Source organism: Colias croceus, chromosome 12, assembly GCF_905220415.1.
Source record: "Colias croceus chromosome 12, ilColCroc2.1".
In the NCBI taxonomy this organism is placed as follows: domain Eukaryota; kingdom Metazoa; phylum Arthropoda; class Insecta; order Lepidoptera; family Pieridae; genus Colias; species Colias croceus.
The window spans coordinates 5451664-5476807 of NC_059548.1; the positions used below are offsets into that span (position 1 = coordinate 5451664).

At 32.2% G+C, this 25144-nt stretch overlaps 1 protein-coding gene and 1 long non-coding RNA gene across 3 annotated transcripts in view; one reads left to right on the top strand and one right to left on the bottom strand.

Moving 5' to 3' along the window:
- Positions 1 to 1778: 1778 nt before the first annotated feature.
- LOC123696444 lies at positions 1779 to 2149 on the bottom strand. Its single transcript, XR_006752076.1, has 2 exons — positions 1961 to 2149; positions 1779 to 1834 (listed from the first exon to the last, which is right to left on the bottom strand). It is a non-coding gene; the product is annotated as an uncharacterized LOC123696444 (long non-coding RNA).
- A 1634-nt stretch (positions 2150 to 3783) lies between these two features.
- Positions 3784 to 25144, top strand: part of LOC123696097 (BMP and activin membrane-bound inhibitor homolog) — a 63594-nt gene continuing 42233 nt past the window's right edge. For both annotated transcript variants that reach the window (XM_045642110.1, XM_045642111.1), the window contains exon 1: positions 3784 to 4123. In XM_045642110.1, the coding sequence (XP_045498066.1) occupies positions 4018 to 4123 (106 nt within the window). In that variant the 5' untranslated portion in view covers positions 3784 to 4017. The remainder of the gene's footprint in view (positions 4124 to 25144) is intronic.

The window sequence follows — 25144 nt, forward strand, 5'->3', positions numbered from 1 at the left end:
TATAGCAAAAATTTAATGTTTTTAAAAAATATAAGTATGTAATACATAGTATAGGTATACATGTATAGGTAACTACATAATATTTACATTAAAATATTTAAGTTGTATTTACAGGTACCCTGCATTGAAATGTATTTATAATTTTTTTTACTAATACAGATAATACAATACTATACTTATAATAATAATACCACAGATCACTAAATAACTTTATTACATAACGAATAGTCTGGAAAGTGGAAATAACAGATGCAACTTTCCTAAATGTCAAAATTATGTACTAGGTAGGTCGTTTTTAAAAATGTTGTAAAAGAAGTTTTGAAATTCCTTTTTTTTTATTTTCTCATCTTCATTTTGAGTCAAACTTATAAGTATCATAAGATCGTATAATGAACATTTAGGTATCAATCACAGAATCACTATCACTACATACCTATCTAGTGTAAAAACAAAGTCGCTTTCTCTGTCCCTTTGTATGCTTAAATCTTTAAAACTACGCAACGGATTATAGATAAGTTGATTCAAGAGGAAGGTTTTAGTATATAATTTATTAGGTTTTAGACAAAGCGGGCGAAGCTGCGGGCGGAAGCTAGTTTATAATAAGATACTAACATTACATTTAATTAAGAAAACAACGTTAAGCTAAAAACCAACCGCCATTAATTAAGTAGGTAAATTCTTAAAGGTTGTAGGTACCAATAAATACACGTTATACGTATTACGATCATGTTTAAGTCATTAAGACGATACACAAAAAAAAAATCCACTGCTTGCTGGGCGGAGTCTAATAGCTCGCTATCGCGAACGCGGGCGTGCGCGAAGTCATTCTTGCAAACTCGCCGCGCTGCCGCTGGCCGACTCGGGACAAACATGTATGGAGTCGTCATACAGCTATAATATTGTTATACATATATTTAATTGGACTGAACACTCCTGTGGGATAAAACAGGATTCACGGTATAACCTAATTCCACGCGGGCAAAGCCGCGGTCGGAATGATATTTTTTTATATAAAATAATTATTTAAAAAAAACAGACAAAATATATTCACGCAAGTATTTATTTTTTGCACTCTATTATAATGGTAATTATTCAACAAATAATCAAAATAAAATAGCCAGAGCAAAGTTAGGCCCTGGTAGGGTAGGTAGGCAGGTACAGCAATGTGAGACGAATACTGGCTTATTTATACCAATAATAATGTATTATAAACATTAAATTAAGTTTACTTTCTAACAACAAAAATACATAATTTTAGCTAATGTGAAAACGAATCAACCAATCATCCCACAACAATGAAATGTGCACACAAATATTCATCCAAATCGGTTCATGTGATTAGGAGGAGTGACTGCAGCGCCACCTTCCGGGCCCAATTGTGTTTCCAGATCACCCAGGAACTCATATACACAAAATTTTTCGAAAAACTTTCACATTACTATGTAAATATGAATATAAACCTGTTTTAGTACTAAGCAATTTCCCGCACAGGTGTAGTAAGTAAAAATGAAATAAATATCAACATCAAATTCTTTATACAACATACGTATCTACCACCTACTAAGAAATGTAATTCTTGAATTTTTTTCGTATTTTTTTTTAAATATAATACTACTCCAATGAGCTCCTGTTCCATATTACGTCCACCATACTTCCACTAAGTTCACCATGATTTTTTATTTCTTTGCACTTTGTTGCTTTTTGCTAAAAATGGAATCATGCGATAAAACCAGTAGAGCGTTGATAACATAAATTTTTGACTGAATGAAGGTGCTTACGAAGGTTCACATTGTGAACAATTAGTGGGTTTATTTTCCTTCTGGATTCCGGATTTCTGAAAAGATTATTTATGCTATAAATTAAAAAATCTTACACATTCGTTATGTACTTAAAACAGGGGTACATATCAAACATCGTCTATAATACAAATATCATCAAATTTAAAATAAAACCAACTTACTTCATTAATTTGTTCCAATTGTAAGCATTCTTTTTCCTCCAACCTTTATGTTTCTTCTTCTTATTTTCTTTATTGTCCCCATTTGTCTTATCGTGTTGTCACCCTTTGTTACGATTGCGCGACTCGAAGACAAGCGACACAAGTTCCCCGTGTGACGGCCGTAGCGGGAATGACTCGTGCAGCGATCGGGGTAGGGAGGTACAGGACGGCTCTCGCTAGATTGGCTGGTCGCGCGCTAATTTCAAGTATTTCTTGTTTATTTCAAAACCATCGCATATTTCAAAATTCTAACACGGTAGACGTATAGGTTGTATATTTTATAGTTAATATCCAAAAAGTCGTAACTTTACGTTTGTTATTTTGAAGATGCTAGAGATTTAAAAAAAATAACAATGAGAACTTTGTATTTTTTTTCTATCGAGAAAATATCATGGAATCATGTTTCTAAAACGGTACAAGTATTGTGTTACTATTGAACTTTCTTGTCAAGAATTTTCATCACGACAACTTTAATAATATAAAAATTACGAAGGTTTAAAAAGGGCCGTAAATGTTAGAAAAATTAATTCATCACCTTAAACCTCATTAATATACAGGGTTCTGGCATTCTGGCCGAAACAAAGACTGGCTGTATGCGATGGATTCTTTGCTCCTTTTATTTTTCTTTTTTTTTCTCATTAAGTTTCGAAACGCGTGCGCTGTTCCATTCGGCCGCTGTTTCAATCGAATTCGTTTTTCTTTTATTGCCGTTTTTAAGGCATATATACCTAATTGCAATTGATTTCTTTTTAGGGTTTATGTTGATATAACATTTTTTTAATGAACGATGAAAATTTAAATTGATTTAGAGTTTAGACAATAAATAGTTAGTCCTTATTTGGTCATTTAAAAATAATCATGAATTATTAATTCTATTAATTACTTACTGATGATTTATTTTGCAAAACAATAATACTAGCACCCATCACAAAAAAAATACTTATTATAAAGAGGTATGGTTTGTAATTACGTATGTAGGTACCTATGCATGTATGGTTTTCACGCATAATCTACTGGACCATATTAAAAAATATCTAGGTACTTATGTTACAAGAATTTACTTTCATTGCAAAAGGCGCCACTTCATGCTTTCAAACAAATAATATATAATAATAGGCAATAGCTTTTAACTTCCTAAAAGAAAGAAAAGCCACCTACAATCAACAAAAACAAGAATGCAATCAACATAACTGCGGGAGCTTCACTAATTTTCGACTCTAAAATAAATTAATACTAAACTAACTCAAACTGTATGTCAAAGGGAAAAGGTTGCAATTCTAATGCATTATAGCGTAAATATTCTATGAGCTCTCTTGCATCGGTAGTAGTGTTGTATCTTTTGACGATGTAGTAATAAAAATTAATTAAAACCAGGAATATAGTACTGCTGCTAATAATGAGAAAGAATTAGACAGAATAAGTGATCATTAAAACACTACATAATATTATATATATTATTATTATATACAAAAATAAAAAGCAGGTAAATACATATTATGTTATAAAGAAGGTAGGTCTATCTATAGGTAGGTCTATAGGTAGGTCTACGCATCTAATAAAATCAAAGTACCTCAGTGTTGTCTATAAAATATATATATGATATTTGAATATTGTAATTCACTTAACAATAAGTAATCATTCAAAATTCTTATCATTATTAAGTATTGTGTATTTATTTTGTCTATTTAGTATCGATATTCCAACACCCCTAGCAACCGGTGTGTAATTCGCTAGCTCGCTCATGCTCGTTCCCTTTCATTCCCACATAAACGACAAACGTCAGTGCCTTTTTAGCAGTTGCCAGCGAAGCTTGTGTCGCTGTGTTCAAAAATAATATGAGCGCGTGTTAGTTATTTATCTAAAGCTTTTTGTGACACACGGGAAAATTGTTAAATAGTGTACTGAAAACCCATATGGATTTGAACAGCGTGTTGACGATGGACTAATTCTAAAAAATAAACAATGTTATGGTGATTTTAAAGAGTGTTTGTTAGTAATAGATTGTAATTGAGGTAGCTATGGCAATGGCTAATTTTAGCCTGTGTTTGGTTCTAATTCTATATCAACTCTCAGCAGTTTATAGCAACGAAGCGTCTTCGGAATTGTTGGATCTTGGATTGGCAGGTAAGAGCTAAGGGCTTCTTTTAATATACATATACTTATGTATATCTTTGTATATTATTCCTTCTAGTAGTAGATCGTAGTAATTAACTATTACTATTTTAAATCCTAATCTCTTAATTATATTCTTCATAAATTAAAGTAAGTATAAAGAAGAATAAAATATGCTATAAAATGTATTGTACCCACTAACTACCACTAAGGTTCTCTCCACGCTTGAAAACTAATCCTAGTTCACGGTATCTATTAGCTATTCCGTACACACTATAATTCAATAATAATTAGTATAATTAATAATACGCACATTTTGTTGCAATTCTTCAGAAATAATCTGGATTCTGCTAAGCTAGGAATTTTAAGTCTACATAGGTACATACCTATTTTGTAACCATCGAAATTGACACTGAATTGGGAACTCCCTTATTTATCTTTCCACTCTACCTTCCATAATATAGGTAGGTACCTATTACTTCAATACAGCTAGCCATACATAATATACATTTCGTTGAGGTATCTACTGTTACTTAGGTACATCATAAGTCTTATAAGTCTCATCATAAGTCCTTGTACTTATATCATAAGTCTGTATAGGTATTAAACTTTCATCTTCTACCTATTAATTATGATATTAATATTAACATTGATACTATCGTGGCAGTTGTCTTCTATTCTTTCTATAGACAGGTAGGTAGGTAATCTATTTGAACAATGCGGGCCCTTTCGTTTTAAGTAGGTACCTACATATTATTATTATCTATGAAGCACTTGCTCTCTGCTTTGTTTTCTCTTTGGATTATGTACCTACCTTCCTAGGTAGTCTTAGGTAGTTAGTACCTGCTAACGTTACTAGTTTTGTTTTTAACGACTCAAGATATGGGTTTATGGGTGTTAAGGATTTATGAAAATTCCCTTGTACCTACAAAATGCTAATGCATAAAAAGAATTATTGTTTAACTTAAAGAATTGGGAATAAGTTTTAATTACCTAACTAGTGACTAATTTGATAAAACATTCAAGATGAGAACAATAAAAAATAAAAATTCAGTATAAAACAGCAATTTTATACCTACCTACCAGATGTTAATAAATTTTCTTTTTCACAAAATCACACACATAATCACAAATTCAGAGTCAAGAGTCCCAAAAATAACAAGATAAGCTCAGAATACTTAAGATAACCGTATTGTAAAATACCTATTCAGAATAAAGTCCGGTCATAGTTTATCAATATTCAACAGGGGGCGTATGATTCGGCGGTAATAACAAAACAAAAGAACTTTAAAGAGTGCCCGCTTTAAAGATAATTTGTCGTCGAATTATTTCCAAAACAAATACATCCATCTTAAATTCGTTTTATTCTTATTTTATATATTTATTTTAAAAGCATACGAACTCTTTTTATTTACCTACATGTTTGGTTTAGTAATAAATCCCAGTCAACCACAAGCTACTGTTGTTATATTCAAACCGCTACTAGGTAATTATTAACAACCCGCGAAAAGCATCGACTTACAAATATCCAGATTCGTAGAATATCGATTGATTGTGTGACGTCATAAAATAGATATAGTATCAATGAGATCAGATAAACCGCAGACTTGGCGCCGCGACAACGTCACACCTATTTTAATGCAAGGAATAAATGTAATTGCTATAACGACACTTATTAGTGAGACGCTATGACACATTTTTTGATGCAATTATTTGGTTATAGCGCAACAACTTTTATCATACGAATATAAAGAAGGATCTTTATTAAAGGGTTATTGGCATTTATTGGTCTATCGGACAAGCGACATATTTTGAGCAAGTACAAGATTTTTTCTATAATTATTGTAATTAGCGATACCGGAACGTGATATTTTACATGCAGTTAGTAGGTAGTTACTTGCACCCGTTTAACATTGCTGCTTCATATTACGCAGTGTCATATTCAATACGTGTTTTATAAATGTTTAAATGTACTTACCTACCTGTACATTGTGTAAAAAATAGTTAAACTTTTCTATAAATTACTATAACGTATATTTGCGGTATAAAATAGAAGATATTATAAACTTATAGAGACACAAACTGAAAGGGGATTTGATAATCCGATGCAACATGTGTGCGACACGCGCCGGGAGCCCGGACTCCGGAGCCGGCGCCAGTGACGTCACAGGATTCATGGGATTCCGTAAATGAATCTCGACCTCCTTGGCTCGTTATCCATATTAACTATCTATGACTTGCGTATAATTTATAGTTTGAATTAAGAATAAATAATATTTAATCTGATGGCTGATTGGTTGGATTTTGAATGTTATTTACAAACTACGTATTTAATGAAAAAAATTACAAAATCTTACAGTACATACCTACCTATTTAAAAATAACAATTTACTTTCACATATTTTATAATATCAATTATCCCTTTCAAAAATAGATTCTTAAATATTATGTATTAAACTAGTTTTATGCTGACATTACATTTTCATACTTTGAATTTGCTGTCTGTACTTTAATTAACGTGTCATGTACGAAAATTAGCAGTTCAACGTAAGCCATAAATCATAGTACCAATTATATTGCAAAGTTTACTCGTATAAATGAGTGTATGATTTATTATACCCAAGTACCTTCATACAACTTTGTTAAGAAATTTACCATCATAAATATTATATGTGATGAAACAAGCGCTAGAAGCGATAAAATTATTATATTATACGATAAAGTTTTACTTTATCGGCAACCACGTGTATAGCATTCAATGAAGGAAAACACAGCAATGGAAGAGTTTTTTTTTTCAAAAATGAATACGGTTTAAATTGTGTGGGACATCAAGCAAATGATTTTTTTGAAATCTACATTTTATCCTGCAAAGAAAGCTGCCCAACTCCCAAAAGGTTTTTGTTATCAGTTCAAACGTACAATTCTAATTGATTGCACATAACCGTTTAAACTCAATACATTCCCTGCTTTTTAAATCAATTTGTAAATACTAAATACACGACTAAAACTTAAAACTAAATCCATAAAGATAGCATCAAAAAGCGCGTCAATTAGCGAGTTTCTAATTAATTCCTTCCTGAACGCAAGATGCAATTATCATTACATTAAATCTAATTACCTGCACATTGTTGCATGTCTCGTTCTAGCCATTACTCAACTTTCACTTGTGCGCTTTGCAGACCTTTTAACCGACTTTCAATGAGGAATTTCGCTTTTTTGCTATCATTAAGATTGCCTATTTATCTGCCTTATTTGTGTAGAATAAGTACCTACCTACCTACCTATATACTAATACGATACTTGAAATAACAGTAATTTTTACTATTATTATTGACCGGTAAAGGTAAATGCATTCCAGTTAAAAATTGAAATGATAGAGTAGATATCCTATATCTATAAAATAATATAATTGATTTCTCTAAATTATTATGAAGCTTTAATTGATTCTTGACCATCAAATTATTTGAAATGCTTCTTTAAAAGTATAAGAATTCTCACTTTTGAATAAAATAAACAGTTACGTTTAATGAAATTTTAGAAGGTATGCAAAACACATCCATTGAAATGCAAGAATTCGATATTATTAATCATTAAAAATTCGATTCGCGAAACGAATCAATTACCTATTTAAAAGAAACTCGCAGATCGACTATCGAAAAAAGTCATATTTATTGATGGGATTTTACAGACAGATTTCATTCCTTTCTAATATTCAGGGTGTAAGTAATTTATTCCCCGCTAAAATTATTTTATACAATTAACGGAAGCTCAATAAAATAGCACATAGTTAATATAAAAAATAAAAATACTTGTTATATTTCTACAGAAGTAAAAAATGCGTGTGCATTTAGCGTTGTTAAATTTTTTTAGTCTCGTTAAACATTTGTCTGGCGCCTAAATACATTACGTGGCGCCACTTATCCCAACCACGGTATACATTTACACCCTTATCTCGCCTGTATTGTGTACACAAAAAGCCCATAATGGCGTGAAGCAATATTTTCTGAGGGACACGGTGGCGTCAATGTGTCGCGAATCGTTTAGGGGTGAGCGATTGTACACCTGCCCGTATTTACAATTTACATCATAATTTTTAGGCACAAATTGCTAGATAATTACACTTATTTACGTATAAATGATAATATTAAGGGTGTATCATTTTTGGAACATTGCTAAACATAACTCAATACAGCTTGAGCTTTTAGTTATTGTAGCCTTTTAATTTTTTTTTGATAATTTTATAATTTACAGAGAAAAACTCGATTTGTTTGTTATTCTTAAACGTTTTTTTAATACTAAATAGGGCTGGGGTCGTGATTCGTGACCCACGAAGTCTCAGGTGACAGATGTTTTAACGTTTTTATCGATAGACACAGGGATAGACATGATGGCCAACTGTCGTCGCCGACATTGCTTGAATAGATAAATGAATTTATTTACGCCTGTTACTGTCCAAATTTAAAACTAAATCCACATGTAGAAATTAGAGACTTTTTAACGGATTTTAAACGCGATTTATTCATTATATTATTTTCCCCACGTTTCGAACACTTTACAGAGAGCGTGGTCACGTGATCACGGGGAGTCTCCCCGTGACCACGCTCGCTGTAAAGTGTTCGAAACGTCGGGAAAATAATATAATGAATAAATCAGTCTCCCCGTGACCACGCTCGCTGTAAAGTGTTCGAAACGTCGGGAAAATAATATAATGAATAAATCGCGTTTAAAATCCGTTAAAAAGTCTTTATTTTCTAAATGTATAATACTCGCGTAAAATCAAACCCTAGAAAATACTAAATCCACATGTACCTATCTAAGTTTTCACTAGTCACTACACATATTTGTGTAATACATAGACCGTACGTAAAGTATATAGAGATAAAAAATAAAAACTGTTATGGTTTTTTGCTTTCCTCAAAAATTTTTCAGGCACTGTTTTATGGTATGTTTTCAGTTCTTGCTTACGTAAATTGTTCTTTGAAATAATAATTTAACAAAATATGCTTCTCCGGCTTGTGTTTTATATTTAACCAAACAGGAATAAACATAGGTACCTATACTATGAACATAATATGAATTATTTTGAGTTGAAGGTTATAACTTATAAGTTTATAACAATACTAACGAACTAATTTTGTACGCTTACATTTCTACTTTAGATATTTTAAAATACAACCAGACTGTACATAACTTAGTACGTGTGAAATATAAATATGTACCTATAACCAAAGTTTATTACAAATATATTGGAAAATAAGACTTAAGAAACAACTATTGAACAAGTTTTATTAAGTCAGTTTTAACTTTTAGCACAACATGAATATAATCTATACTATTATGTAGGTATGTACAAGCAAACCACATAAATATCGATTCATGTACTAAATGAATTAAAGCAGGAAATATCAAATCCGCAGCATAATCAAACAATAAATGTAAATATAATGTTAATTACAAGTGTACGTACAATTAATTATCAAAATAAAACAATACGCGAACCAGTAATTGATATTTTATGAAAATTAAAATAACCGGTAGCAGTTGCAGACTGTTGCACCTAGTTTCCTGTATTGCCGGAAGTGTGGCGCCTGCGCAAGCGCCATTTGTGATCCAATCATCGGACAGGACGGACGTCACGCGTCGCTAAATATTAATAATAGCTTTTATTATTATAATCGGTGAAACAAAATTGATGTATTTTAAAAATTTAATTTCCTTATGAAATAAGCAACATCGATCTTTAATAGGTAATCATCAGCTCCTGTATCAAAATAAAAATATAGAAATATCTATGTACTGTATTGACATTTTAAAACAAAAAGAGATTTATCGTGTTTTACAGTCATTGATTGCATCGGAAAACTCCACAGAACTCAAGCTTGAATATGCGTTGCAAATAGATCAATACAAGTGGTTACATGTCGCAATGCACTTAATAAACAGTCGTTATGTATGCGAGATGCGACGCCGTCAGAAGGCGACTGAGTACTTGCCAAGGCATCGGTTTACTTATAGCTTTATACTTCGGATAAACTATGTTAAACGTGACTGTAATAGCTACTGCGTGAATTATCCTTGTCTAAAAAACGATGATCATTATTTAAAACGGCTGGTTCACACAGATGCTCTGTGTTGTGTCGTGACGCACACGAATGGGTACACGATCATACGTTTGTTCTATATCATTTAACTAAAACATACTGAAATATACGATGTTTTGCTTAATTATGCGTGTGCTTTTGTGTGACTCGAATCAGAGCATAAGTATCAGTACGAATACTCATGAATTCATAGAATGCAGAGTTATGCTTAGATTAGTGTCTGATGCATGCTGGCACAACAAAGCAAGCAAGTAGCAAGTCAAGTATATAGTTTTGCCCTAAGTCCTTACTCCTTCGCCCTTAAAAATAACAAGTTATGCTTTCAGCGCAGGTTTTATTACCTGTTAACTGATATACCTGTTGGTTTGTTCCAATCAGCATACACAACATTATAGACTAGGTAGAGGATGGAATTGCTGATTTATTAAAGTCACGGAGTAGCTGTCGTAGATTTTTGAATATCGATTAAGGAATAATCAATATTGTATACCAAATGTACACGAATCGAATACATAATGTTACCGCATGGGTTAGTAAACTTTTCATTGTCTAAAGCAGTATTCTATTCATATTTATAGAGACAGAATTTGTAAGCGAATTTCATTTGAATAGCTTAGGATTGTTTTTTACAGACGATATGATATAATATATATTCTGGCTTAGAAATATAACAAATACAACAAATGTGTGTCATATTGAAACCTTATAGGTAAACTATAGTAGACCGTACTTACTAGAAGCATCTAGAAATGAAAATAATTATTTTTATCTAATTTACACACAATAAATTGAAGTTTATGTATTTCTTTATCTTAATTATTTATAATATTTATGCAGATTGAAAAAATAAAACAATACTGTAAGTTGTAACTATAAATATGTCCCAACACAACCTAATAAACTCCAATTTTTATGATAACCAAAAGTTGAGTTATACAAATTCTAATAAATATTAATAGCATATTACGAACCACCATGATAATTATGGAAACTCACTAATGAACTAGTGCCACGCCGCGGCGCTCACTTCATAACCTGGGTGGTCTGTTATGGAGGAACTTATTTCATTATTTCATTTGTTACTTCGATTTATAGCCCTTCAAAGTATTGACGTACTGATCGAATCAATACAGGAAATCGCAAATGAGTTTTGTAATAGGTGTCCATAAATGGTCTACTGTAATAGATAAAAAGTTAAAAATAAATACTTGTGAAAGGTGGATTGTGACTTTCTTACGGTTGATATTTTAACTAATTTAACTTGGTACAAGTTACAACTATTAAGTTACAAAGATTTTAAAACGCGAAATTATATTCACATTTTGTTAATTATCCGTGTCGAATGTTTATTTAACGAATATCTTGACCACAATGATCAATTACTAAAAAAACGTATCTTAAATATTTTCCTAGCTGTCAATCAAGGTTTCTAGTGTTTTATATTCTATGGAAATATACCTAGAGACTCAGGAAATACGCATGTTCTATCAAAATTTTTTAAAACATGTCTACTTCTATCTCTTAAATAAATACGTTGTAATAGATATGTTAGTCTATCTGTTGGACCAAAAATGTGCAATGTATGCAAATTAATAATTATTATAAAGAAAGGATGGCCCTTATCAATACACAAGGAAGTATCATATTAATTACCCTGTACTCAGCAGTGTTACTTTGTCTGTAAGGTCTTCAATCACTTTAACGTTAGTTTTATTCAAATTAATTTAACTGTATTAATATTGAATTAACCACCGGAAAACAAACAAGAATTCACTGTGAAATGTTCGTAATGCATAATAAGATAGATGATAAGATAATTAAACAATTTCCCTTGGAACTTACACTGAATTATTTCTACACCGTTAGTCGTACGCATAATTTGATGATTCTCATAATAATATGAACATTAAAACTAACATGGTGGTCGATTTTATTTCGTCATTAACTTGATATTTCTCAAAAGCCATTGTTTTTATTGTTAATTTAAACAATAACACAATATTAATACTAATAAAATATATTATAATATCTCCACTTTACTTATTTTGTATGAGAGTTTTAGCTCGTCTGCTGTTATCGCGCTACTCTGAGCGTCTCTATTGTATCTTGTCTCTTTATATCTATGAATTACTTATGTTTTATTACAAAAGCTCTCGCCTTCCCAATCTTGTCCTCCGGCCAGCAACACCAAGCCAATCCATAAAAATCGAACGTCATTAATTGCGACTTGATTAAAATCTATTTGTGTACCAACATAAAACTAACGAGAGTTATTTATTGAATACAATAAAATCATAATTGAAAAGACATCTAACATTGTAAATATTATATAGCGCTATTCGTTTAATTTATTCAAGCAATAAATTGTAAAGCTTTACGTTTCTCGCGTCATTTCTATTTTCTCGACGAAATTTTCACACGTTTATCTAAATAGAATAATGTCGTGCAGAGCCGGGTCTATTAAGTTTATTAATGTGCCATACTCGACTCGTTTTTGGGCTTTTAGTTTGTGTTAGTATTGTAATTGATGCACGCTTAATTTATATACAGTTACGTATCTTTTTGGATTTATTAGCGTAGCTTCAGCGGCTTTGTTGTTTTGTTTTGGTTAATAGACAAAATTATTGCTATTATACATACCGTACAATTAGTCATGAATAGCTAAGAAAATGACATTTTAAAACTAATTTCGATACCGATAATTTGTAACAATTTATATCAGTAAACATTCAAAGCCCTCCAGATATTAGTAGTTCTGTCACAGGTTTATAATTAAGTTAATTACAGTTTAAAAATTAACGTCGAGTATGGCCACTGGCATTTTTCTAATTCGTCAATGGCCGCGCGTAGGCGTACATATAATTCCGTTGTTTCTAGTTTGTCTGCATTTCACTGTGTCAATTTCACACCTACAGTTCGTGAAGTCGTAATCCTTGTTTTATTGTCGTGAGAATTTTTATCAAATGCCGTATTTGGGCATAATTTGAATAACCGACCAATTAAAACAATAGATGCTTTGTTTGGGTATCGTATGGTTTTATATAGCTATTGTGTTTTGCAAACTTGCTTTGTTTAATTATAAACATGTATGTTTATTGTTTATGCGTAAATGCGTGCATTGAAGATGACTTCTAACAAATCTGCGGGTAATCTGTTCTTCACAATATTATGTATATTAAACGATAGGAAATGTAAGATTCTAGCATATTATTATCATAGATTCCAATTAACTGTCTTATGAAAATCGAAATTTCGAGCTGTTCATGTATTTTAAATTAATTTATTAATACATGTAGGTACAACTTGGAAAATTTACACAAATCTAAGACACAAATAGAACCATTATTAAAGTTATTTTTGTAGTCGTCAAAAATCCGGCAACTTTTAATTTATCATGTATATTTTTTGTCCGGTTTGATGTTATCAATTTTCGTGCAATGTTTGTTAAAAATACCGCGAATGATAATTCAACTCAAGTTTCCGAACACAACGAAATAGAACTCCTATTTCTGTCGGCGATTAACTAAAAATAAATCGATATTTCACTCAATATGACATCTTATGAAACAGTCGATAGCGGCTCATTATATTTGATTTGTGTCAGTCACAACTTTCGCCATCTTTAATAAAGATAATATTATATAAATAGTTTTCTGCAATACCCTATTAAGAAATGAGCTTACCGTCTTATGAAATTGGATTTACCTCGGTATAGATTTGATATAAAGATATGAAAGTTAGATAGCTCACATTGTGGCAATTTTAACCGAACTTAGTAAAGGTACATATTGCGAAATTATAATATATAGGTACTATACCTACTCAGTAATTTACTAATGCACTAAAGAGAAACATATTATAGTTATTCCGTTTAATATTGCCTTCAATTTATCTTCGCAATAACATGCATGTCTCTTTTCATTCGTTTGTCCGATGAATTGTGTGGTCTGTTAAAAAATTTATTCATTTACTTACTTGATCACCATAAACAACGGTTAATTAATTTCAAAACGAAAAAATATACCAAATATTCTTTTGAACATGTTAACAGAAAATTTCTTTCGAACAAAGATTTAACATATACATACTTACTCGTAATTAGAATTCCATTGACCACAAACAATAATTTCATTACAATTACAGGTGTACTAACATTTCAACTGAATCTTTTCCTTCATAATATTTATGAGAGGGCATGGCGCTTACTTTCCGCCCACGCTTGTTTGTTTATCTGCAACAGCGATGGCTTCCAGAAAACGAGCGCTTTGTTTTCAAATATATTTCAGAATCTTGAATAAACATGTTACACTTATCTTTGTTTTTACTTGGAAAAACAATCTTTTCATTGTTTGTAGATTCATCTATACAGCACTTTAGTAAGCATATATCTACAGCAGTTTAGTAGCACTTAATTGGTTTAAAAAAATATTTATAAATTAAGAAACACACATTTTAACGTGCGCATTAACCCATTGAGCCCCGAGCGGCCCGATCGGTCCCAGACACAATAGATTTTCTATTGTGTCTGTGGTTCCGGGACCTGAGTTATTTTAAATCGAATCGAATGCGAATTTTGTAAGTAAAAAGAAAATGTGACCTATTCCAGTCTAGAGTCAAACCATAATTCTAGTCCAACTACCTATATTTCTCATTTATCAACCAAATTACTTAAATGTAAGACGCTGCACTAAATAACTTATAATAATAATTGTTAGGTAAACAGCTAAACACGCATGATTTATGTGAAATGCAATTAACAATGCTTTATTACTCATCTTACACTCGTTCCGTATTAATAACGTAAGAACGAGGCGCCATGATAATTATCGCAGTCTGCAATCTGCATTAATTATAATTATACCAAAAAAACGGCCAAATGTAAACACAAATTAATTTTAAATGACTTGATATAACTACTGGGTTTTCAACGGATACTCATTTGATTTTATAATCATTTTATTGCGTTGTCTTTGGCATGTATGCATTGAAATGCGAACTGTGAAACATGAATGTTTTTCTATTTTTAAATAAACAATAATAATGTTTTGTGTCGATACATATGCTTTCAATAAACCGATTAGTCTAGTGATATTGTTCCGAATTCATTTATTCTAACATAATACATACTTACTTATACATAAATAATAATAATTGTAAAATACATTCTGTATCGGTACATCTTCAATGAAATCTTCACAGTATAAACTAATACTGCTTCAAGCCTCCCGATACATAACTCATTCAAATATATGCGACATCATACATCTCTAAATGGAAACAAACGTTGCGGTTGTTCGTTGTTGGATAAACAGATTGAATACTGATCTACAGTATTATATTAATAGGAATAACACGGCTCTGTTTAATTATAATTTCAAATGACTGCATCGCATTCATATACTAATGTAAAGTAATACATAATACGTCGCTGCAGTGAACGGAATATCAACTCTCTATTTAAATTTCTGTTTACTTTCATCATACTTTATTCTGCTTTTGAAATAAGATCCGTTTTAATAACAGATGTTAACTAGCACCTTTTTGTTCAATTGATTTGTACAAGATGAAAATCTTTTTTGTCGTCTTGTACAAATCTATTTTAAATATGATTCTAGATAAAACAATCTTGCACTTATCACATTATTAATTCAACTAATAAATAATCCAGTAGCAGATGGAAGTTTTTAGCCGTCATTCTTTTAAATAATTATACATAAGCCGCACTGTAGATATCTCGTTTTAATTGGTTAAGCTCTTGATGGATTACTTTTGTCAAGTAACTTTAGTACTAATTTATCATGTTTTATTCATGCAACAAGAGTCATAATTGCATACGTCATTTACATTCTGTAGTCGCCCACGAAGCTGCGCCGGCGCCGCGTTTGTCAATAACACCGGGTATGCAAATATTACTGTTATTAAAAATTTAAATATTACACTGACACTTTCTCTACCCCCTAAGCTAAGCTTAAGTACGATAAAACCATAGATACGGAGATAGTAAAGAAAAAAGATATAGGTCGTACAGAGATAAATGAAGGCTAATGCGTTTTCTCTTTACTGGGTCTGTGGTTCGATTTATTAATTAAATATCTACCTCAGCCTCTTTTTCTATACCATAGTAGTATTCTTTCTTTATTTTAATTATAAAATAGATCATATGTTAATTCTTTCCCTTCCCAGTGATAGTATTATTAGTATTCTGTAGTCGCCCACGAAGCTGCGCCGGCGCCGCGTTTGTCAATAACACCGGGTATGCAAATATTACTGGTTTATTAATTAAAATTACGCACTGACACTTTCTCTACCCCCTAAGCTAAGCTTAAGTACGATAAAACCATAGATACGGAGATAGTAAAGAAAAAAGATATAGGTCGTACAGAGATAAATGAAGGCTAATGCGTTTTCTCTTTACTGGGTCTGTGGTTCGATTTATTAATTAAATATCTACCTCAGCCTCTTTTTCTATACCATAGTAGTATTCTTTCTTTATTTTAATTATAAAATAGATCATATGTTAATTCTTTCCCTTCCCAGTGATCCTCCACAATGAAATCCGATATAAAGCGGTGAATACCACAATAAAGCCAATTTTTAAGGATGTGGTAGAGTGGGTCCAATGATGAACAGATTTACGAATCATTACAAAATGTTATTTTATGGACCTATTTATCTAACACTAGCTGACCCACGAAAATATGTCTGCTCTCAAAAAGAATAACTATTTTTTTTTTCCATTTTGAAGCATTTGTCATCGATGCTTCGTTTCTTAGCTCACTTCACGATAAATGGAATATCCAATACAAAAAAATGTTTACAATTCCAATAGTTTCCGAGATGAGCTCTTTCAATCAAACCATCCAGTTTCATAAGTTTAGCAAAGATACCTACAGCTACGGCCTACCCAGTTTGTCATCGTAGAGGCAGATGAATGAATTGCATATATTATCACTTGGTTTCGTGTAAAAGATTTTGATTTGACTTTCGGGAGATTATAATATCTTGTCCTATTGGTTAAAACATTCACGCAATAGTCGATGTATCAAAGCGGTCAGTAGTAGGTAATTATAGCTTACTTTAATTGCGCAGTACATGCAGAAATATCAACGGTATTATGATAAAATATAATTACAAACGGTATTATAATAAAATTTGATACGACAGCTGGCTCGATCGGTTGCGTGCGAATGACCATTAAAACTGTTATCAGAACCACCGCGGGCTATAAGAGCTAAATAGTTATACCTAGTTAACAAAAGGAATAGATCAATTTTATCGTAACTTTGATGGATTATATACATTGTACAATTAATGAAGCGTAACGATCTACAAAATATGATACAACAGAGTTGCTGAGGCACAAAAAATGCATCGATAAGAGAAATCAAGTTACGATAGTCTTACATAAGGCATTACGCAGCTACAATCAGGTAATCAAACTGTGCAATTTATTCGATTGTCAAGTCACGTTAAATTGAAATTTATGACTTGCCTATTTCAAGTAAAAAATAAATTATATCGTACGCAATAAAATAATTTCAACCGAAGAAAGACAGGCGTTCTTTTGCGGGTAGTTATACACGCAGTAGGTACACGCAGAAAATAAAGTTTTAATTATTATTTATTACTATTCATTTATTCATTTGAAACCCTTGATTATATTAATGACCACATATTCAATAAAAAGCCATGCAAATAGTTAAGGAGTAATAAATTTCACCTAAGGTCAAATGCCAGCCACCTGACGGCCCATCTGATTGCAGCTTGCTACAATGCGGCCATACTTTATTGCCAGCTTTAATTATCGCATTACCGGTTATGTTACTATCTTACAGCTTACGGCTTTTAAATTGTCTAGTTTATTGCGTCGTTGAAAATACGAAGTGACTCAATATTAATATAACTAAAGTTTTTATTACGTGAAAAGTTATGACATTTACTAGCAGTACGTGTAGAACGATTTTATTATATACCTAGAAACTGGAGCGGAAATTGAAAAACGTCAATAAAATTAGCTGAGACATGTTTATATGATTGACCCGCGTCGAGAAGTGGATATCCTTGATAATAGAAACTAGATAAAAGCTTTTCAGAGAGTGTGCTTAGAGACGAATTCGTAATTTTAACGCTATTTCTAGAGCATTAAAACAATAAACAATTGTGTAACTCGAGAGAGCCTGTAATCTCTCTAAAATAATCAGAGTAAAAACGCACGTTACATTTGAATCAGCGCCAAAACCGTGAAATGATTTCAGTTTCAGAATATTACCATCCGTGACTACTCCCGGTGGTATTCGAAATTTGGTATCAAAAAGAGAAACGGAAATATCAAAGGAACATCACAATGTCCCAACATAAAGGATGTGATTCAGCTAAAACACTCCACTTTCGTGATTCACAATCGGCACCCACTTTTATCTTGCACACGTTCCAGTAAAGTAATTTTAATATGAACATATTTTATTTTATTGAAAATGCAGCGGATGTTGCTGAAGATAGCGGTATCAATATAACAGCTCTCTGCACCTAATTCCCACTTTCACGATGCTCACAAAGTGTGAAACAATCCACACGCTGTTTTTGTATTTGATTTTACTCTGAATTTATTACCGCTACGTTAACCACAACAACTCAGTGTGCGATTAGTCATCCGCACTGCGTATTATTTTAATTCTACTTACAAGAAAGCGTTTCATTGGTCAGGACAAAGCCAACGCACTGTTTACGAGATTAACGCATCGCAGTTAATTGTCGATGATAAAAACGGGGTCGACGTCGCATCTCAAATGCATTTTGGCGATAAACAATCGCCAAACAGAGAAACTCAATTAAGAAGAGGTTCCGTTATCGGAGAGCGAAGGTAAAGGACAAAAAGGACATAGAGACAATCTCGCCTTATGCTCTTATCGCATCCACTCATTTGTCGGCGACATTCCGGGAATGGCGTCGGCGGATGGCCTAATTGACTTAGTCGCCCACACTATCATACTACCATTAGCGACCGACGTCTCTAGGAGCCCCTTTTGTTCTCGACTAGTTCCAACAGGTACCACTCGTCACTACCTGTACTCAACAAGGGCAGTTTTTTTGTAAAACAATTTGCAACAAAAAATTTACCTGGATCCTTTGAATGCCATTTTGAGTCACTCGACAGAATTTGCTTATCTACATAAATTATTGTTTCATATTCTTAACCAATTATTCCTGTCTGTGCAACCATTTGAGAAGTATTTATAATGATTTCAAAATCTTGCGGACAAGTATTGATTTATACTGTAAAAAAATCTATGTTTACAATTTGTATTAGGTATATTCAGAACCAAAATCTATAGCACATTTATATAACCAAATTTTGATGTAAGTTCTGATTTATGATGAGGCTAAAATATTTCTCAATTGCTTTTATTTATATTGTCTTGTTTGTGATCATCAATAAAAAGATGACAATATTTTCTTCTATTGTTGATTGCATCGAACAATATTTACTTGTGACTCACGACCTACTTGTCAACGACATTTTTAATGCCACTCCATCAGCCTGTCATTACATTACTTGACATTCCGGAGACACTCATTATTTTAAATGGATTTCGAGAGTTTACTATAATTCTGAGTGAGTGCTTCTGAACTCAACAATAAGATTAAATATTTCTCCCGAGCCATTAAGGACATGCTTTTAGGATATATCAAAATATACCTTCGCTGCTTCAACTTTTAAGATAAAGATGCTTTATATTTCCATTTCTCTGCTTTAATAATCTAAAATTACCTCCCCGAAGCACTTACAGGTTTCCGTTACCTAAAGTAGACATCCGGCGACCTGTAAATTGATCCATGCAGTTATAAATCTCACGGGACTTCGATATGGCTAAAAGCTTCACCGAAGAGGTAAAAATAGGGCTCGCCTAAGTTGAAGTTCGTGTCGCTCGATAAGATTGTAGTTTTTGTAGCGAAGAAGGGACAACTTCCAAAGATAGCGGCGAGCGGTGCCCGAGAGATAATAAAACACTGCGAGAGGTTTGGGTACCTTTGGGATTAGGGGCGTGGAGTCTGTTTAGATAACTACAGCCGCTTATTTGTTTTGGCTGCAGCTTTTGTGATTGTTCCCGCCATCTCGTATTTGGTGTCTAGAGGCAAACATAGCACTGATTACACACATTACATAATGTGTTAGTACAACGCGAACGTCGTGCTCCAAATAACGCTGGATTTCATATTATACTAGTAAGGCTGGCCAACATCTGTTATCGAATCGAGATTTATGTTTTTCATCTTTCAAACGCACCTGCTGAATTGTAAACAATAAACATATACTTTAGAAGATTTCAAATCTTCACACAAAATTGATAGTACGTACCTATCTATGTTAATTTTCAATGCGAGGCTTTTGTTTCCCACAATAGTACTTGCCTCGAAATTATGCATCAACGAATGCTGAAGTGTTTTGGAACAATACTTGTACCACAGCTTGAAGAGGCTTGTTCATTAATATTCAATCTTAGAGGTCTGTTGTTTTTGAGACAAGATTTGATTGATCTGACAAAAATATTATTAATAAGAGAACTTTTGGTTGAATAGTAAAGTGCAAAATTGATGAAATTTATATTTCACTCCTACAAATTCTACACCAGAAATGAACTTTGTGCGAAATACATTGTTGAATTTGCAGTTAATGGGTCCTTACATTTTGAGAGGCTTTATCCCTTACCTTTAATGGATTATAGAAAGAGAAGATAGTGACGAAACGCAAATTAAACTCTATTCCCATCATTTAGAGTTCACAATTACTTGTTCCTCAGTTTCAAGTATCATAATGACGCTACGGTCGCATGAGCGGGTTGGGACGTTGCAAAACGTTGTATTTGTATCATCAGGTTATAAAAATGAATCTTAATAGCACGCATTAAGATTCATAATTGTGCGTGAGGATTGATTGTCTAGCGTGAAGTGCACGCGTAGTCCTGGCTGCCGCTGGCGCCGGCGCCGCACTTAAGCGCTATTTTTTCCCGCGGCGTACCACGTTGCTCATAATTTATTCATTAAATCGGTAATTTATTCGTCTTTTATACAGACAGCGTTATTTTCTAGTTTGCGACTATTATCGTTTTTATTGTTTTCGAGTCACGATTGGCAGCCGGCGTGGCGTGGGCGCGCCCTATCACTTTATTGGGCTGTTGCGTGCTCACAAGTATGGGAATCTTTGTGTAATTCCCTTAATAGTCTTAGTCACGCGGGCGTGACCTATTGGACATTGAGAATGACATTTAAATAATCATTACTTTATTAGTTCTATTTCGTATTCACATTGCCAATTTTACGAACACAACTGTTATAGGAAAAACAAAATACAATTCAACTACATAGGTGTGATATAGGTTTACATTTTTATCAGTTCATATTTGCGTTAAATCATGTTCAAAGCCTTGATGTTTCTCTCATTTTAATTTAAACCTTCAATTATTTTGCCGTATTATATACATACCATAAATAGGTAGCAGGGAAATACTTATTCAAAATACAAATACAAGAGAACCCTAAATAGTTACCAAGAGTTATCTATTGTGGTCGGGCTGTGGTTACACGGAATATAAATAGACTTACGGTTTAGTGCTTCTCGATATGCGTTAAAACCATTACGAGTACTGCGTCCTCGACATGCTCTTCATATATTTTCTTTAGCCGCATGACCTAAATTGTCTTTTTGTACTTATAAATGCTTGTAGATGTCGATTCGATTAGGTTTTGTTTGTTTTGGAGTTCCAGACTTATGATACAGAATAAACAACTTGATGATAAATTTAGTTCCTATCCATGTGATTACAAATTGTTTCTGTTTGTGATTATGGTTTGAAAAATATAAAAAGGATAACGTCTGTAATTAATTGGTATTTTTCCTACTTTTTGTAAGGTTCCTCTCCCAGTCTTTATTCTTATTATGTTTGTATATTAATTATTATTTATTATACGTTCAGTAGGTACCTACCTACCACATAGTCTGCATAGATGGATACAATCATGAATCTTTTCAGACATACTGATTAGGTAATACAACAACTTTTTTTATTAATCAGTCTATCGATCTGCAACCATGTGGTTATAACCTTGTTCAAAAATATAATCCATTTATAAACTGACTGGGATGCCGTCAATAATAGAACATGCTAGAAAGGCGCTGTGAGGGGTAACTCGATAATACTTACCAGCTTATGAAGACCCCTCGTTGGAACTATTTTACTTCTAACTTATGGTACTTTCTATGCATTGGGAAGGAATTGGAAGGTCTATTAGATTGGTTTTTGATATGGTGAGCGGATTGCGGCGACAGATGTGAATGTAAACCGAAAACGTTAGGTAGCGACAGCAGAAATAATGAAGTTTTCGAAAGCAACTTGTTTGTAATAATTTATGCTTTATTTTTACTACTACTACTTACTTATTAGGTAAAAAAATCAGGTAGGTATTAATTAATATTAATGATTAAAGAACTTGAATTTAAAGACCATTTCAACCATACAATGTTTCGATTCGACTTTTAATTAAATTTACGATTCCATTGCTTACTTTATAATCCAATAAAGCCGTTTAATATTTTATGTAACTAGTCAAACTATTTTGCCGACCGTACCCGCCATCTGCTTATTTATACCGGCGAGTGGATTGTAAATCAGAAGGTTGTTTATACATTATAATAAACTAAAACAATAATAGCACTCGCTTCTGCCGTGCGTTAGCGGGATGGTTTTTATAGTAGAGGAGCTGGATGCTACTTATATCCCATAATGTTATAACCATGTTATAACAGGGATTTTTTTCATAAAAAATCGATACAGTTTGAGTCATGTATTACTGGTTGAAAATACATATATATAACAATAGTTTTGAGAAAATGTTTAAAATTGTTGGACAAATTTACAGAAATATGAAATCATGCCTTATTACAGAATTGTTTCTAATGCTACGTAATGCGAAAAGTAAACATTGTATCAATTTAAATAATCAATTATGTTATCTACATGTCAAAATGGCTAATAGCGCCAGGATTTAATTAAAATAATATGTTGTTCGAACATTATCAAGTTAATCTAAATAAATCCTACTGCAATCAACGCCATGGCTGTAATTACAATTATTTGTAACAATGCAAATTAATACATGAATACATTTGCATTAACCAATAACTGCTTTATAAATGTATTCTTAGCTAACTCAGGGTATAGTGTGTCGTATCAAGTATCAACTACTAGCTTTCCGCCCGCGGCTTCGCCCGCGTTTTCAAAGAAAAACCCGCATAGTTCCCGTTCCCGTGGGATTTCAGGGATAAAACCTAGCCTATGTTACTCGTGGATAATGTAGCTTTCGAATGGTGAAAGAATTTTTCAAATCTGCCAAGTAGTTTCGGAGCCTATTCAATTCATACAAACAAACAAACAAAAAATCAAACTTTTCCTCTTTATAATATTTGTATAGATGTATAGATAAGCATGATAGATTTAAAAACAAATTCTGTAATATTTGTATTTATATCTATTTACTTCATGAGGTTAACCGCATTATTTAATTTTCAAGGGACAGATTGGTATAATTTAAGCAAGATATTGGATTACTCATTTTCTAAAATACATTAGGTACTCTATTCCAATAATTATCATAAGCATGTATTATTAGTAGGTATCGGTTAACAATAATTGTTTAAGTTGAGCCAATATCAATTCAACAAAATCATAAATCACATCCTTGAAGCATTTTTCACGTTAGCTCCTGTTCTGTGTCTTAAATATACCAGTAGTCACAGAAAATCAGAGCGTGTAAGGATTTCTAAACATCCTGTTTCTTTTAAGGATGTTTTAAAAATTTCATCTCACTGTTGTGTGTACACCTTTATGTCTATAATTATATTTTGAATGGTGTCTGGGATTTCATAATGCATAATATTTAACCTAATGTAGTTCTACATTATTTAGTTTTCCTACGTTTTTTCTTTGTAAAAATTATTGACCAATGCAAAGAAATATTAAATTAATTTAAACGATTGTTTGTATAAATATTTTATATGTTATATTAACAAGATTATTTGGCTATTTTGCCAGTAAAACAAACACTTACTAATACTTTAAAAATGCATTACGATAACCACAAGTCATTGTTCACAGGTAAGCGACTCGGAGTTGGCAAGAACGCGCATTTTATTGGCAGACATGTGCAAGACAAATTAGTGTAAATTGCCTAGAAAAATCCGTGAGTAAAACTTAAAATTTAGCTTCACTAATTACATATTCACATTAGGTAAATTTCTTTTAGTATGCATGTGCTAATTACAATTAATTACATGGTAATTTCTAGTACCAACGTTTAAAAGATCTAAAACCGCTTACACATATCTTTACAGCGTGGTTTGTTTATGAACATTTTATTTTTATGTGCTAAAGTGGCGAACACATGCTGTTAAATGTATACTGTGTTATACTGTTATATAACTTCTTACATACAATGTTTGTTGCAAATAAATCGTTGTTGGTATTAAATTCTTAATCATTATTTACGCGTTTTCATAGAACATAGGTATTAATTTCAATATCTGTCCTTGATATTACATGAGATACAGCTATTATGTATATTATAATTATAATATATAAATTACATATTATAATTATAATATACATAATAGCTATTTTATGTGCATTGGTACATCGCAACCGATACCTATTTGTCCAGAAGTTTGGATTGCGAAAAAAGACTAAACTGTATTTTTTTAAATGTTCTCTGTTCGGAAAATTTGCGTTTCTATAGAATACAATGAAACCATACCCCACCGGACATAACCAAAACAGCATTACGTCTATTAATATTCAAATGTAGGTTTTAACGCAAACAATACGCGAATTTGATAAAAATCTCTTATTAACATAACAATTAACAGGCGTTTTTTTCCAAA